This window comes from Syngnathus floridae, chromosome 15, assembly GCF_059516105.1.
Source record: "Syngnathus floridae isolate MCC-2025c chromosome 15, RoL_Sflo_1.0, whole genome shotgun sequence".
Classification (NCBI taxonomy): Eukaryota; Metazoa; Chordata; class Actinopteri; order Syngnathiformes; family Syngnathidae; genus Syngnathus; species Syngnathus floridae.
This window is the reverse complement of record NC_142427.1, coordinates 12619767-12634676: the sequence shown is the minus strand read 5'-3', so window position 1 is coordinate 12634676 and position 14910 is coordinate 12619767. Positions and strand designations below refer to the sequence as shown.

General features: G+C 49.7%; 3 protein-coding genes across 11 annotated transcripts; 1 reads left to right on the top strand and 2 right to left on the bottom strand.

Moving 5' to 3' along the window:
- Positions 1-25: 25 nt before the first annotated feature.
- LOC148386815 (dual specificity protein kinase CLK4-like) lies at positions 26-8386 on the bottom strand. 7 transcript variants are annotated; one of them, XM_088399482.1, is made up of 14 exons: positions 8239-8291; positions 6004-6085; positions 3196-3333; positions 2296-2407; positions 2134-2225; positions 1938-2061; positions 1809-1875; positions 1591-1704; positions 1363-1529; positions 1201-1295; positions 997-1126; positions 765-847; positions 602-681; positions 26-516 (listed from the first exon to the last, which is right to left on the bottom strand). In XM_088399482.1, exons 4-14 carry the CDS (start codon positions 2330-2332, stop codon positions 213-215), a joined length of 1293 nt encoding a protein of 430 aa, XP_088255608.1. In that variant the 5' UTR covers positions 2333-2407; positions 3196-3333; positions 6004-6085; positions 8239-8291; the 3' UTR covers positions 26-212. The 7 variants fall into 7 exon arrangements, with proteins under 7 accessions (XP_088255608.1, XP_088255607.1, XP_088255606.1 ...); XM_088399481.1 differs by lacking the exon at positions 6004-6085 and having other exon boundaries at positions 8239-8386; XM_088399480.1 differs by lacking the exons at positions 6004-6085; positions 8239-8291 and adding an exon at positions 5092-5235.
- Positions 3554-9823, top strand: LOC148386814 (rho GTPase-activating protein 24-like). The gene is made up of 10 exons (XM_088399493.1): positions 3554-6114; positions 6769-6882; positions 6959-7166; positions 7244-7376; positions 7476-7549; positions 7615-7736; positions 7819-8035; positions 8230-8531; positions 8754-9303; positions 9429-9823. Exons 1-10 carry the CDS (start codon positions 6063-6065, stop codon positions 9679-9681), a joined length of 2025 nt encoding a protein of 674 aa, XP_088255619.1. The 5' UTR covers positions 3554-6062; the 3' UTR covers positions 9682-9823.
- On the bottom strand, positions 4083-14634 carry LOC148386813 (putative monooxygenase p33MONOX). Of its 3 annotated transcripts, XR_015863244.1 has the most exons (14): positions 14191-14634; positions 13706-13840; positions 13558-13619; positions 13299-13474; positions 13008-13122; positions 12796-12923; positions 12301-12404; positions 12024-12205; positions 11042-11498; positions 9424-9675; positions 9195-9250; positions 8714-9089; positions 8239-8387; positions 4083-6085 (listed from the first exon to the last, which is right to left on the bottom strand). XR_015863244.1 is itself a non-coding variant. In XM_088399486.1 (10 exons), exons 3-10 carry the CDS (start codon positions 13580-13582, stop codon positions 11278-11280), a joined length of 1026 nt encoding a protein of 341 aa, XP_088255612.1. In that variant the 5' UTR covers positions 13583-13619; positions 13706-13840; positions 14191-14622; the 3' UTR covers positions 9931-11277. The 3 variants fall into 3 exon arrangements, 1 of the variants encoding a protein (XP_088255612.1); XR_015863243.1 differs by lacking the exons at positions 4083-6085; positions 8239-8387; positions 8714-9089; positions 9195-9250; positions 9424-9675 and adding an exon at positions 11615-11689 and having other exon boundaries at positions 9931-11098; positions 11199-11498; positions 14191-14626; XM_088399486.1 differs by lacking the exons at positions 4083-6085; positions 8239-8387; positions 8714-9089; positions 9195-9250; positions 9424-9675 and adding an exon at positions 11615-11689 and having other exon boundaries at positions 9931-11498; positions 14191-14622.
- Between the last annotated feature and the right edge of the window lie 276 nt (positions 14635-14910).

Genomic DNA, 14910 nt, shown 5'->3' with positions numbered 1-14910 from the left:
TTTTTGTCAGACATAACATAAAGCACTGTATCCACAACATATTTATTTTGTTATGATGGTGACCAGATGGCTTCAGCATCCAATTGTCTCTTTTGGACAGTTTGACGTTGCTACTGCATTTGCATCTGGTCTCGGTCCCTTAACCAAATAGTAAGCATTAACTGCACTGCACTGCACTGCACTGCACTGCACTGTACTGTACTGTAGGTGCGTTAGCTTGGCCTTTGTTTCTCCAGTCTGGCCGCTTGGAAAAACGGGTGCCACAGCGCCTCCTCCAGGGTGATGCGCCGACTCACGTCCAACTCCAGCATGCGGGCCAGAAGGTCCAACAGCTGCCGCTCATCGTCGCTGCGCCTCGGCAGGCTCTGCCAAAATAGACCGGAGCCGCATATTACTTTCTGCCCGACACTCCGTGTCCGGCGTACCTTGAGAGGCCTGCAGTGTTTTCGGACGTATCGGCCCGAGGAGCTGCGTTCGTCCCAGTCCAGTCGCTCATCGAGGATGTAGTGTTGCTTTCTAAGCAAGTCGTATAAAAGGAGTGAAATGACGGGATATTTTCTCCTAAAAAAAAAAAAAAAGGCGTTCCGGCGTTCTGTGGTACCTGCTTTGTTTCAGCATGTGCGGCGGGATGGGTCCCAGAATTGTCTCCATCATGGCCAGATGCTCCCTGCTGTCATGAGTCTGGAACAACACACGGGAAGAGGAAGCACTTTTTTACGAGCGCTGCCGTTAGTAACCGGGTGGCACTCGGCGTTCGTTCATACCGGGAATAGCGTGTGTCCCAAGTAGTACTCCATGAGAACGCAGGCCAAACTCCAAACGTCACACGATTGATTCCAGCCTAACTCTGAGCACAAAAATAGAATCAATATTAGCGGAAGGAACCTGACCGCTTTCCTTTTGACATTCTATTTCATTAGCTCGGAACCAACCGTACGGAGGAGTATTTTTTTTTCTATCATTTGAGCTTCCATTTTTGCGGCTGTTCATACCGACCGAGTATGATTTCCGGAGCTCGATAGTGGCGCGTGGACACTAAGGGTTGGTGATGCTGGTGGTCGAAAACGGCGGCGCCAAAGTCCACCACCTTTACATCCGGACTGCTCGTCTTCCTCTTGTCAAGTTTCTGATGCACACAAATGTTTTGGCTTCAGCTTTTATTTGGGAGTTGAGGGCAACCACGGGGGAGAGAGCCTTTACCATCTGCTCGTTGGATTTCATGTCGTCGTCGGAGCAGACAAACAAGATGTTTTCCGGTTTCAGATCAGTGTGGGTTATCTTATTGCGATGCAGGACTGGAAAAAAAGAACGACGCAAAAGAAAATGGAGGCCGAGCAAAAAAAAAAAAAAAAAAGTACTCACAGCTGACGGCTTGGAAGATCTGAAAGGCCATGTGTCGGATCTGCTCCACGCTGAACGGCAGGAACCGGTTTTGCCGGAGGACCTCGTAGGTAGTGCGTCCCAGGAGCTCGAAGACCAGACACACGTGGCCTTGGTGCTCAAACCAGTCCAACATCCGCACGCAAGCGCTGGCGAGAAACACGAAGATGGAATGGCAGGCGTTCTCTCACCAGCTGCGAGTCAACTCACAATCTGTTGTCGTCGTCCAAGGCGTTGATCTCCTCCAGGACGGCGATCTCGCATTTGGCTGCCCGCTGGAAACTTTGGATGTTGCGCACAATCTTGACTGCCACGCGAGTGTCTCTAGAACGTAAACACACGGTTGAATGAACCTCTCTCTGATCGTTGAACTAGGACTGCTCTTCGGAAGCCAAGAAAGACAATTTACAAATGAAAATCCAGCTTACGTGTCTCGGTCGATGCACTCGGCCACTTTTGCGAAGGCTCCCTCTCCCAGCGTGGACACCACCTCATCTAGGGACGGACGTTTGTTGAACATCTCTGAGGGACATCGGAAGGGAAAAGCACATACGTACAGCGCTCTTTCATCACGAGGCCGACGTGGTAGAGCAGGTGACCTTGGTCTTCATCGCGGTCGCCGCTCTCGCCGGCCGGACTCCTGGGAACTCGGTGGTCATCGCGGAGGTCGGTGGACTCCGGCTGGGAAGGTGAGGCAGAGAAAGAGGCCACTTTTGACATTGACTGGCCATTCAAACATCAACTATTCCATACAGAGTTGTGAGGATCCGTAGAGCTGTGCCGATTGTCACTTGCGCTCCTCTTCATCTCAACTTGGACTGAGTTTGGCTCAGTCTCTTTGCGGTCTACCAGAGAAGACAAACTGTAGATCAAATGGTCAACTGGCAAAAGATGTGTGTGGAAATACGTACGTACCGAAGCAAGAATCCAAGTCCCGCTCTTTCCTGCCCATGGCGTTAAAGCTTCGGGGTGGTGTCGCCCTTCTTCGGACAGACGTGACACCTGGACGGGCTCAGGTGGGTCCTGTCTGTCCACAGATCACATGTCCAATGTTGCCACTACCGTCTGTTTCCTTTTAGCCACCACTCAAAAATTGCAAAACGGCTTTTAGCAGTGTTGATGCCAGCTTGACAATGCGCTACGGTTTTCCTCACGTGGGCCAAGGCCTCAGCCCGCCACCCGCTTCTACAAATAGCATACTACATATGGGCAGCCGGGGGCCCCCTTCAGCGCCTCTCTCGCCCCAAAATCCATGCGATTCCCAAATCAATGGAGGGCGTACGATGAGGCGGACTGTAAATTGGCGGCGAGGGAGACGACGACGCTTGGCTTGGCGCTTGTCAACATGCAGCATTGTTGTCACTCACTTAAGAGCCCCGAAGGTATCAAAGCTGCTGGCAAGCCGTCCCGTGTAGCGAGCAGAGCGCGGGTCTCGTGTAGCGAGCAGAGCGCGGGTCTCGTGTAGCGAGCAGAGCGCGGGTCTCGTGTAGCGAGCAGAGCGCGGGTCTCGTGTTTCCGTTATTTGAATTCCTACCTTATTTACGATAATCCTTTACAGTTGGACTGCTCTGGCTGATGGCTTAAATGATAAAATATTGACACGATATTGTCACTGCCACAAAAGGTTAATAGCATTCAGTTGAAATTCGGGGGAAACATATTTTGCAGGGTTCGTCATTTTAATGGAATAATATTTGCGAATTGTAACTACAGGTAAATCCTAAACTTGATCACGTCAAAACTAATTCAACAAGAAACCGTGCAATCATAACATTACTGCCGATTCATTCCACCTAAAAAAGTTTTTGTTCTCACCTGAATATGACAACTGCTGAATGAAGGCCACTGGTTGTGCTGCTCTTCTCTATCTGATGGCTCTTTGGGCTCTCCTGCTGCTTTGCTTTGACTCCAGTCGTCTTGCCCCCCCCACACACACACACACAAGTAGGCGGCCTGTCAAAAAGAGGGGGTATGGAAATGGCGTGACCAGCGCAATAAAACAGAATGTTCTTCAAAAAAAAACAAGACGTGGGACATTCCCTCCAAACACCTCAGCGATGGAAAAAGTCACAGCCAGCTGCAGTGAAAGGAGACACGGGTCGTAAGGTGGCTGGCGGGCAGGCGGGCCGGCGGGCGGGCGGGCGGGCGACAGACGGGGCGGAAAAACCACTGACCCCGACCCAGATGGTGACCGTTCTAATTTTACTAGCAGATAACGCTTATGTGATGTAAAGGTACACTGCATTTGACGAGGCGTTACGGCTCCAGTGGTGTTGTTCCACGTCGAAAATGTCAAAATGCGTCACTCACTTACAACAAACACTGAATCACATTCGTACAACTTGAACGGCTCATGCTACCAGTAGCTACCTTATACATATTGAGATTTTGGGGGAATTGTTAACTTTCCGGTGGGTTGGCAGCTTAACATTGAACTAAAAACGGCTTAAGATGAAGCGATGCTCCTCAGGGCTCATTTCAGAGTCAACTCTTAATTTAAAACTTTGGTACAGTAGAAACAGTTGGTTGAAAATCAACTATGCGAATGGCTATTTATCGGTACATTTGGAAAAAAAACAACGTTGCAATGTTCCTCTTTCTTAATTGACAAATAGTAAGTCAACGGCTATCTTTAGCTTGAGCGGCAAGCGAGCAAAGCAACAACACTAAAAAGTCAAGCTAAAATTATCAGAACAGCACCATTGGCTTTCAGCAACTGCCTCATGGTCCTGCAGTTAGCCTTTGTTGGACATAACATGCAGAAGGAACAAAGCTATAGCTTTAAAAATCAAAAATGGAATTTCAAAACATCACATAAAATAGTCATCAGTGAATTCCAAAGTACACTTCAAAACCTAGCATTTGCATGTCGAGCATGATTGATTGATTCAATTAGTGAGAGGAGGCGCTTCAGTATTTCATTCATTAAAAAGCTCAGGCTCGCGCCGAGTTATGGCGACGTCGTCACGGCGATCGTCAGCGCCGCTCGTATCGACAGACAGCCGTTAAAGCTCTCGGCTAGGATTGGACGTCCAGGGGACGGACCATTGATCAGGTAGATCTACGGTCAGCCGCCGTTAATATCAATTGGCCCGCTTGGGAGCGCAACAATGATCGTCGGGGGCTGCCTGTCGTGTTCTTGCTCGGTGTGGAGTTTTCACCACCCTTTTCTTTTGTACCTTTGGCCCTCTTTTCAAGCTGGAAATCCAACTTGTGGGGTTCCTCAGGACTCCCATCAAGAACCACAGTTTTGTTTTTTTTAAAATACATATTACTAAGAATACAGGAGTTCCCATGTAAAATAATATCAGGTCTGTGATATTCTTTAGCCCCAATACGCTAAGGAGAAACACTGATTTCAATTCTTTTCTCTCAGCCAATACATACATATGTGAGCTGGGTTTGGCCTACAGAGGAAAAAAAACACAAATGGTTGAAAGGGTCCTCAGTGGCAGCCTCTCCAATACATCGAGCCAAAATGGGTCTCCGGGGAGTTTTTATCAGGTTGCCAATTATCAGAGTAGCCCCACATTTTGCTACCTACCGGTGGTAGTTAGAACATCCCAACAGTAAGTCACAAGGAATCAAATCTATTAAGCTGAGCTTTTTACACGGAGTTCAAAAGGGACAACCAGTCTGTCTGGCTTCAATGTGAATCATGGTGACACTGTGTGTGCATGTTTGTGTGTGTGTGTGTGGAGTGCCGCAGACCGTATCTCAGCAGCAGAATCAGAGACACAGACAGAGCCAGAGCCAGAGCCAGAGCCAGAGCCAGAGTCAGAGTCAGATCATCTCTCTCTCTCGCTCGCTCTCTCGCTCTCTCCGCTGTGATTACTGGAGTCAAAGAGAGCGCTGCGTCGCAGAGAACCAATTTTCCTAATGCACTGGCACACATACACACACACACAGCACCACTGTTATTGATGAGGTAAATGGGGAGGGGGCAAAACAGGGCCCCACGTCGTGCTGGGAAGTAGAGAGAGAGGGAGGCAGGGAGGATAGTGGAAGGACAAGCTGGACAAAGAGAGGGACAAGCCAGGCAAGGAAGGAGAAAGAAAGAAAGAAAAAAAAAGAAAAGGGGGGACGGGATGGAGGTGAGGGAAGAGGAGCGCCAGATGTTGGAACAGGACATTCACTTGGAATGAGGGAACATTCAAAGACGGCTGGCTCCTTTCCATTGAAGAAAAGAGAGAAAAATGCACGACAAGTTCCGAGACGGAGTCTCGCTGCTGCTTTTGTGGTGGTGTCTTCCGCTTGAAGTCCCCAAAAGGCAAAGAGACAAGAAATGGGCTTCCAAAGTCACTCCAGAGCAGTCCAAAAGGGCTTTGGTCTACCGTGGGATTCAACTGGAGCAGCCACACACTGTAGGAGAGAAGAAGTGGGAGCGCTTGTTTTGAGGAGGATGCCGCCGCTGCTTGAAGATGCTTGTTGAAAGATTCCGTTCAAAGGACAAAGAGGAAACGGCTTCTCAACTTTTCTTTCTCGACCTCCTTCCATCTCCCGCTCCATTCAGCCCCAGATTGGAATTTGTTCATCCCGGGACAGCCTTGGGCCACAGGTGGCGGGCGGGCGCGCTTTGTGGCAACTCGATTTGAAAAAACGGCTCAACTTTGCATCACTTGCACTTGAGCGGCTGCGGTCACGGTTACCACGGCAACGAGCCAGAGCGGGAGTGCTGCAGCATGGGACTCAGCTGCTTCAAGTCCTGGAAACATGACAGAGCAGGCCTCAAAGGTGACATGCACACAGTCCCTCCAGATCATGTGTGTGTGTGTGTGTGTGTGTGTGTGTGAGGTGAAATGGTGACTCAGGCAGGGATTTGAGCATTCTGAATTTGACTTTGAAGAGGGAATGAGTGAGGCATGTCGGGAGTTACAAGACAACTGCCATGCAAGTGTGTGTGTGTGTGTGTGAGAGAATATATATACAAAGCATACGTATATACATCCTGTTGGTTCCATGTTCAATATAAAGTTCAACCTGAACCTTTTGGCCATCATATGCTACGTAAATAATATTGAACTGTACAACTCGTTTCTTTATTTGACTCTGCTGCCTGATGCCAGATCAGTACTGCCACCTGGATAAATATATGTATATATATATATATATTTGATGAAGTATGTCAAGTAGCAACTCCTCCTACATGAACACCATCTTGACAATAATTGATATGGCCTCCTGTGATGTTATCTCGCATGGACGTAATCCAATTTGCTCATTAAGTAGCCTCCGCTCTGCCGTTGGAGAAAAAGATCTCACTCACGTCATCTTGACTGGCCGCACCGCCTGAGATGGGACACGATCGTCCCTTTAGCGTCCAAACCATAAAAAGCACGTTTGGATGGCTGTGTGTGTGCGTGCGTGCGTGCGTGCGTGCGCGCGCAGGAAACAGAGACGTGTTGGCCAGCCCGGGCTCGTATTTCTTCCTGTCCAACAGCGCCGGCCAGGGGGACGAGTGGCTGAAAAGCCTCAATAAAGGAGTCTGGATCCCCTTCACAGGTACACAAAGGGAGTGAGTGAGGGAGCATCTTGGGATGCTTGCTTGTTCATCAACTCCAACTTGAGTCCCGCTTAGGTGTCTTTGGACAGCGTCTGGAGGAGACGGTGCTGTACGAGCGGCGTTACGGCGTTTGCTCGGTTCCCCTGGTGGTGGAGCAGTGCGTGGCCTTTATACGAGAGCGGGGCCTCCAGGAGGTGGGCTTGTTTCGCCAACCGGGACGGGCCAGCTCGGTGAGGGAGCTGCAGGAGGCCTTTGACGCCGGGGAAAGGCCCTCCTTCGACAGGTAAGCCTCCAAACTTCCAGCCAGCCAGCCGATTGATTGATTGATTGATTCAGTGAGGAAACTTGATGCGTTTGCAGTAACACAGATGTCCACACGGTGGCATCACTGCTGAAGCTCTACTTGCGACAGCTGCCTGAGCCTCTGGTTCCTTTCGCTCACTACCGGGACTTTCTCCTCAGTGGCCAAAAGCTTTCGAGTGACCGCACACAGGTGACGGATGCGCTACTCCAAAAAACAGAAAAGGAAATAGCAAGAAATGGTAGATTATGTGAAAAGTAAAACACGATCATGCTCTTTGCGCCATCGCAGGGCTTGGAGGAGTTGAGGAGTCTGCTTCAGGAACTACCGGTGGCCAATTTCAACCTTCTGCAGTTTATATGCCAGTAAGAGCTACTGCAAAAAGATCCAAAATGTCTGCAAGGTGCCATGATGAGTCGTTGCCTGACAGGTTCCTCAACGAGGTGCAGAGTCACTCAAAAGGGAACAAGATGAGCTGCCAGAACTTGGCCACGGTCTTTGGGCCCAACATTCTCCGAGCTAAGGCGGAGGACCCGCAAAGCATCATGGGAGGTGGACACCAACTCAAAAGGCTCATGCGCTTGCTTCGGTTAGGTTAGAATGTCAGAAAGAGCTTTGAAGGGTTGTGTTCCAGGTGCAGCACTCGTCCAGGTGCTGATGTCGGAGTTGATCAGGGAGCACCGGTCCTTGTTTTCCAGAGTCTTCGTCGCAAGTCCCGCGCATACAGCCAGAGGATTTCACGGGTCGCCCGGTCCTCTCGGACGACCGCATCTGCACCAAAGCCCCTGCCTTCGCCAGATGTCGCTGCCGCTTATTGCCGAGCCGTGCCGGGAGTCGGGACAGAGTACCAGGTACCTTCTGGATTTCTGACTGTCAAACCCATTGAAATCCAGAGGTGGCAAAATGACTCCAGTTGATTTACAACAGAGCCCAACGATAAAAACGACGCAAAAGACTCCTTGTGTACAGTAGCGATGTCATCGAGTTCTCACTCCATCACGAGTTAAACTGTGCTTGTTATTTGGACCAAGAAAGTCATAGAAAGTACACGTACCTGTTTCACTTGCTCGTGCAGCTCGGTCCCTTTGTCGTCGGAAGTGACCTCAAACCACAAGCGCTTGCTGGGCCATCGCTACACCTCATCGCATCCGGAAAACTGCTTCTTCCCGCTACCTCCCTCAAGTCAGCTCCTTCAGAACCACACTGAGGAGAGAACACGAGATCAACACCAGCACTTAACCAGTTGCGGATCATCCCCTGCAAATGTTCGCAGCGATGCAAAGCCGACATTTGCGCCCATGGACTGGACGGAGGTCTGGACCGGTCTGGGAGAGGCAGGCGACACAGGTGGCAAAAATCTGCACTTTATGGATGTAAACAAACAAACAAACAAACTCTGCTGATACTGTTTCGACACCTTTACTTGGTCGTTGAAAGCACCCTTCTTCAAATGTAGAGTGAAAATAAAAAGTCAGAGAAAATAATTCTCAAGTGAAGTACTGATACTTCAAAATGTTAAATCCACTCACCTCATATTTGTACTTGGTTATTTTCCACCACCAGCAACAGGGGGCTACCTGTGGAGTTCAAGTGTCACTCAGATGGCCGGAGCTAAAGTTGAGGGCCCCGAAGCGGCCAGCGGGGGCAGCAGTGAGGCGCAGGAAGACAGCACGCCATCCCATTATGACAACTTGGACAGAGCGTCTTCCAGTCAGACATTGGACGACATTGCAGGTGAGCATTTGGACCCAAACAGCCAGGGAAACTCTGGCCAAGAATCAGAGGAGGCGTGGCAGACAGTGGGCGACTCCTCGTCGTGGTCCTCCTGCGAGATTATACCTCTGGACGAGAGCCAGTATCCTGCAGGTCGGGGTAGTCCGGTCTTGACGTCCCCCTCACGTCAAGCTGCAGATGACACAGAAAGTGAGCATGACGGAAGACACCTGAACACCCCGACATCCGGGTCCATCCTCAGCCCCATCAGCACCGGGAGCTCAGAGGTGTTCCTACCGTCCGGTCCTCCGGAACAGTCGCAGCCTGACGGTGCTCAGTCTCTCCTAGCCCAACTTCGACAGCAAATGGCCCAGCAGAAGTCCGAGTACCAGTCCAGGATACACAGGTTAAAAACAAACACACGTCGCTGCTGGCAGGGCTCAATGCTCTTTTCGATCATTTATCAATTACAAGTGCAAATCACTGATATTGGTGCACTCACTCACTCACTCCCTCCCTCCCTCACCACAGGTTGGAGCGCTGCAATGACACCCTCGAGCGGCAGGTGGCAGCACTGCGTGACCGCCTGGAGCGGCAGAGGCGCAGTCAGAGCGCTGCGGAGGTCAGGATCCGCCAGGTTGAGCGGGCCAGGGCGGCTGCGGACCACCGCAACGCCACACTGCAGGCGGACATGGAGCTGTTTTTCCAGACACGCGGAAAGACCAGAACACGGGAACGGGGGGATGAGGGAAAGGGAGAACGACGCATCTTAAAGAGTCTGTGAGGACGGAGGGAAAGATGAAGAATTAGTTATGATGGACTTACAGCGTCTATATTTGGAAACAACACACAGCAAGTCTGCGTTCATTTGCATGAGTGAGAAAAAAAACAAACAGTTCTTTTATTTGTTGACGCAATATTAAAGGGCACCAATGTCAAAAGCACAATCGTTGGTTTTGTGCGGAGTGCGTTCACAACTCAACCAAGCCAACTCTCACTTCAACATCGTATTTGGATAGGAAAGACAATGTGCTTTTTGGGTGATGTGACATTTATTCGGTAAGAAATAATCACTAGACACTATCAGTCACGACAAACAGAGAGGACACAATTGATTGCATTTAGAGGCGTGCGGGAGGGAGGGGTGACCAACATACGGCACGTGGGTCAAACAGTATTTCCAGCTATCGGTTTTTTTCCTGGCCTGCCTGTTGATGAACGGGAAAAACAAGAGCAAGTTCATTGCATCTCTAGTGTCTACGATTCTTGCTTCTGATATTCGCTCATTTGTTGAAGTGTTGAGTAGAGTTCCGTTTTAATTCAGTTCAACACTTGTGCAAATGACGCATCCAATATGAGTGTCAGTTGGTGAAACTGGCATGAGTAACTTTTTTTCTTTTTCCTTCAAACTTTCCAGGGAGTGTTTTATTCATCTGACCCACTAAGGCCCGCGGCGAAGTCGGCCATCCTTTAGCACGGACAAAAAATATTCTCAACTTCTTTTACCGCCAGCGACAACAAAGTAACAGTGACAGCCCGAGCTGCTAATAAAAGTGCAACGACTAAAACAAGGAAAGTGCAACTAAAGGGGAAAAGGAAGCTTCACGTATGACAAGCATTTGAAGTGCAGCTACGATCAAGTCGTGTTTTTTCAACTTCAAAAACCAACGGTAAACATACTTCAATCACGTTTTGACGAGAATTAAAACGTAACAAAATAATAAGCGGCGAGGACGGGAAAAAAAAAAAAAAGTAACACAAGTGGATGATTGGAGCCAGCCATTGTCCTTTTTGAGAATTTGGGGCAATTATTAAGCAGAGTAGGATGTTAAGATAAAGTGCAATTGAAGGATGAGCTTCTTCAGTCATTTTCAGAGGAGCTCACCAACATTTCACATGTGACAGTTGGCGGAGGTTGAAATACGTACTTATAGCTCTATGCATATGGTTTGATATACTAGCAGAATGGGCTTTCAAATCAAATCAAAAAATGAAAATATAAAAAAATTGAACTCAATGTTAATTACTAAAACGCTACAATTTAAAAAATCAAATTTTACATACGAAATCAAACGATCATCACGCCTACGGGAAATCTCATTTTGTAACAAGTTGTTCATTGTGATCCAGTTTGACAGACTGACCTATGAAATGCCACAAGATGATCACTGGTATCAATCCCTCTGCCAACGCCTGCCTCCCTGTTCCAAAGAGGACACTTTGCTCTCTTTGGATTCCATTCTGTGTGAAAAGGCTACAAACAACTATTGATTATGTTCTGAAGTGGAGGTTGCACCGTACATGGGAGCTGCCATTTTGAAAGCTGAAAATGGGAGACCGTGCGACCTCATCAGCGTGGTCGCGGGACGGGCTGCGGCATCTAGAAGCCGGAGGGCGTAAGGATGTTCATGTCGCGCGGCTTGAGCTTGTGCGGGCGGGCGCCCTGCCGCCGCCCCTCCGCCGTCGGGATCTCCATCTTGGGCAGGGCGGCAGCCCTCTGGGCGTCGGGGCCGTCGGCCAACCGGGTGGCCGCCTGCGACTTCATGACCTCCGCGGCGCTGGGCTTGTGGATGCCGCGGTAAGCCTGAAGCGCAAAGCCTGCTGGGTTCAAAAAAGAAAGACAGCAGGGTCAACTCACACGTGAGCCAAACCAGCGACTGCTCGGAACAGAGGCCGGCGAGCCACATGCTGCTTCACACTCTAATAAAGTACCCTACCCAAAGTCATGCGGCGGGCGGCAAAAAAAGGCTCGGACGTCTTCTCAGCACGCCAAGTCTCGCTCCCCCATTGAGCTGTGTTAAAAGTCATCCCGCGTCTGTTTTTATACAGGGCCAACCAAAAGGGCCACCGACCGGTCTGAAGGTCGTCCTTTCACTCATTAACCTAAAGCTCCTCTTTTCTTTTGCTTACCAAATACATGAGCCTGGCCTGATAAACGGGAGATTGTGCCTTGCGACCTTGGTCGACAGGGCACGTGCTGCCTCACCGTGTCCGATGGCGGATGTGTGAATGCTCACCACGAGTGGCCAAGACTTCTTTTTTTTTTTTTTTTTTTACACAATAACACCAAACATCCTGGAGCCAAGGCGTCATCCATAAAGCCTACATTTACGCAAACGTGTTTACCTGGCGCGATAGGATCGGTGCCCAGATCGGAAGTGGACTTGTGCACCGGCGGCCGTGGCCCAAACACGCCCCAGCGCTCCAGCACGCCGCCGCCTCCTCCTCCTCCGTCGCCTCCTACCAGATCCACGCTGCTGTTGGAGGAGCTCACGCTGACGTCCGAACTGGTGCTGCTGAACCAGGTCCTGGACACAAGGCGACAACAAACAAAAGCAGGGCTGGTTACATATCAGCCCGCTTGGGAGGGGCGGGCAGGCGGGGGATGTTTTTGGGGGCAAACCTGCGCTGTTGTTTTGGGGAGGTGTGCGGCGTGGTGGATGGCGTGGACTGGGCCGACGAGTTCTGGCGCTCTTCCCGAGCCTCCATGCTCTGAATCTGCATTTTCTACACCGCAATAAAAGAATATGACATCCTTACAGTAGAATCAGGTTTTAATACTCTAAGCATGACAACGACAGATTAGGGCTACAACAACAACAAAAAATACAAAAAAGTTATGAGAATAAAACAAATCACTTTAAACAGGAACCAAATCTTGATAATAAAGAGCTATTCCTATTCATTTGACAAAGGAGTATTGCGGCTCCTACTACCTAAGAATGATGTCAAAGCCGTAAGAAAAACGCTTTTGAGAAACGAGTATTTTACATGGATTTGGATCAGACTGGTTAACTTTGGCTTCGACCTCAAAGTCAGTTCACAGTGTTGCCTGGGGTGCTAATCAATATTTGATTGAGGGAGTGTGTACGTGTGTGCGCGCGCGCGCGCACGCGACCTGGAAGGATTCAGGCATGCGGTGATGGTGCCTCGTCTCCTCCGCCGTCAGGCCTTTGTGCGGAGTGTAACTGGTGTCGGTGAGGCCCGCCTTCTCTTCAAACTTGTACATGCTGTCGTGGGACTGCTCTGTGGATAGAAACACAGGACTAATGCAAAAGGCCTGACATTTAAGTACAAAAGCATTTGGAAGCGCGGGGGTCGTTGCCTTACTGGTGATGAGAGAGTTGAGGATGAGGGAGGAAGCCTTGGTCTTCACTACACCCGTGGACCTGGAAGAGGCGCTGTCCAACACCTTCGATTGACCAACCGCAACACCTTCATCCTCCTGGTGGCCAAGCCCAAGGCATGAATTGTGTGGGCCTCAAACGGCATTTATACGCAGATCCGTGTGAATTCTCTCCTCTAGCTTCAGCTGTTTCATTTTAGCAATGGTCCAAACTGGAAAATCTTATGAGCGGAAGGAAGGGCGTAGCATAAAAGGGTTTGGGGTTTGCGTCCCACCTCCGCCAGGTGGTTGAACTTCCTCTCGGGCACGACGGGGCGCCTCCACAGGTTGGTGATGTTGATGTCGTGCGGGGGCGTGGACATCGGCGCCTCCAGGTTGTCGTCGTAGCTGAGCGCCCGGCGGGTCATGCCGATGGGGAGCTTCATTCCGCCCATCCCGGAACCTTCCAGAGCTGCCGAGGCGATACCGTTGGCGTGTCGAGCCCTTGGTTCATAATCACCCGATGGTTGTTGTTGTTGTTTTTTTTTAACTCACCTGGTAAGTCACCTGAGCCGGACATGGTTTCCGTACTGTTAAGAGTAAAGATTGCGCAGTAACTGTGGGGACAGAAGAGACTTACAATGCAGCCATTGACAAGAAATGGTCAAGTTGTGCGCACGCAGTACAAAAACGGCATTCTAACCTGTGATTAGAGTGACAGCGGCGAGCAGAAGATGGCAATGGATGGGCTCATTGCATCCGGTTATGCTTAAAAGTGCCGTGGACAGGGCTGATGGAGAAGCTGAGGTTGCATCAGGTCAGATGGGACACAAATCCTCTAGCGGTGCATTATGGAAAATGGAGCCAGGCCGAAGGGGGGGAGACGCACATACAGGAATCCAGTCAACAACATAGCATTTGCTCAATGACCGTGACCAACAATATTCGACGGTTTAGGTACATGTCATTGACGCCGAATTGAAGAGTGGTGGCTCAAACGCCAGATTCGAGAGGATTGAAAGGACGTTTGAATCATTATTGACATGAAAATATGGTGGCATCGTTCATCTAAGACATTTCTGAACGCAGTTTGGTTTCGCAGATAGCGGAACCAACCGATGCCGAAGGACAACCAGATGCGACACAACTGGCGACCGAACAATTGTAGCGGCGATTTTTCTGTCTTACCAACCAGGGCGAAAACGTCGAGGCGTGTGGCTATAGTTTCCGATATGAAACTCCAACGATGAATGGGCACTTTGCTGGGAAGTTCCTAATTTGCTCGTCGGCCATTATGCTGATTTGTGAAAAGATTTCCGGGATCGATTTGCGACGTCACCTCCTCATCTCGCGAGACTTTGTCGTTCTTGTTTTGGTGTCAAGTTTGAGTTTACTGCTTGCAGCTGAAACAAGTTGGACGTCGTTTAGCATTGTTTTCGTTTTCACTGACTCGTTTTGTGCAACCACATCCGAATCCACCCATGGCTCTCTGGCTCTGTCTAGTGGTTCATTTGGAGAATGACGTCATCGGGTCGAAAATGGCCTGTTGACATTCATGAGCTGAGCGGTGGGCGTTTCCATGGCGACCAGCCGACAAGAATTAGGACTTCGTGCCTAGTAAACAACGCAAAAAGCTGTTTGAGCATTTATTATATGTTTTCCATGTAGCCTACTACTACCACCACCACGCTTTTTTCGAATGATTGACGATTTTCCATATTGTAGGACACACGAGCGAGTGGGATAACGTTGGCATACACGTTGGAAAACATGCTACTAGGGAGGCAAAACTGCACACGAGTTGACATCTGCGTAGTAGTTAAGCTTGTACAACATTAGTATTAGTCAAACTGAGCCCCTTCAAGTATTATGGAATACTAAATGCTGAAGGGCTTGTTGAAACTTTCT

Coding starts and splice junctions, on each gene's coding strand:
- LOC148386815 (XM_088399481.1), bottom strand. CDS start 2,332: ATGGGCAGGAAAGAGCGGGACTTGGATTCTTGCTTCG. Junction 848..996: donor AGCTCCGGAAATCATACTCG/GTCGGTATGAAC, acceptor TTTTGTGCTCAG/AGTTAGGCTGGAATCAATCG. Junction 517..601: donor CACATGCTGAAACAAAGCAG/GTACCACAGAAC, acceptor CGACTTGCTTAG/AAAGCAACACTACATCCTCG.
- LOC148386814 (XM_088399493.1), top strand. CDS start 6,063: ATGGGACTCAGCTGCTTCAAGTCCTGGAAACATGACAGAGCAGGCCTC. Junction 7,377..7,475: donor TTTCGAGTGACCGCACACAG/GTGACGGATGCG, acceptor GCGCCATCGCAG/GGCTTGGAGGAGTTGAGGAG. Junction 7,737..7,818: donor CCCGCAAAGCATCATGGGAG/GTGGACACCAAC, acceptor GTTGTGTTCCAG/GTGCAGCACTCGTCCAGGTG.
- LOC148386813 (XM_088399486.1), bottom strand. CDS start 13,582: ATGTCCGGCTCAGGTGACTTACCAG. Junction 13,123..13,298: donor AGTTCAACCACCTGGCGGAG/GTGGGACGCAAA, acceptor CTTGGCCACCAG/GAGGATGAAGGTGTTGCGGT. Junction 12,405..12,795: donor GCATGCCTGAATCCTTCCAG/GTCGCGTGCGCG, acceptor ATTGCGGTGTAG/AAAATGCAGATTCAGAGCAT.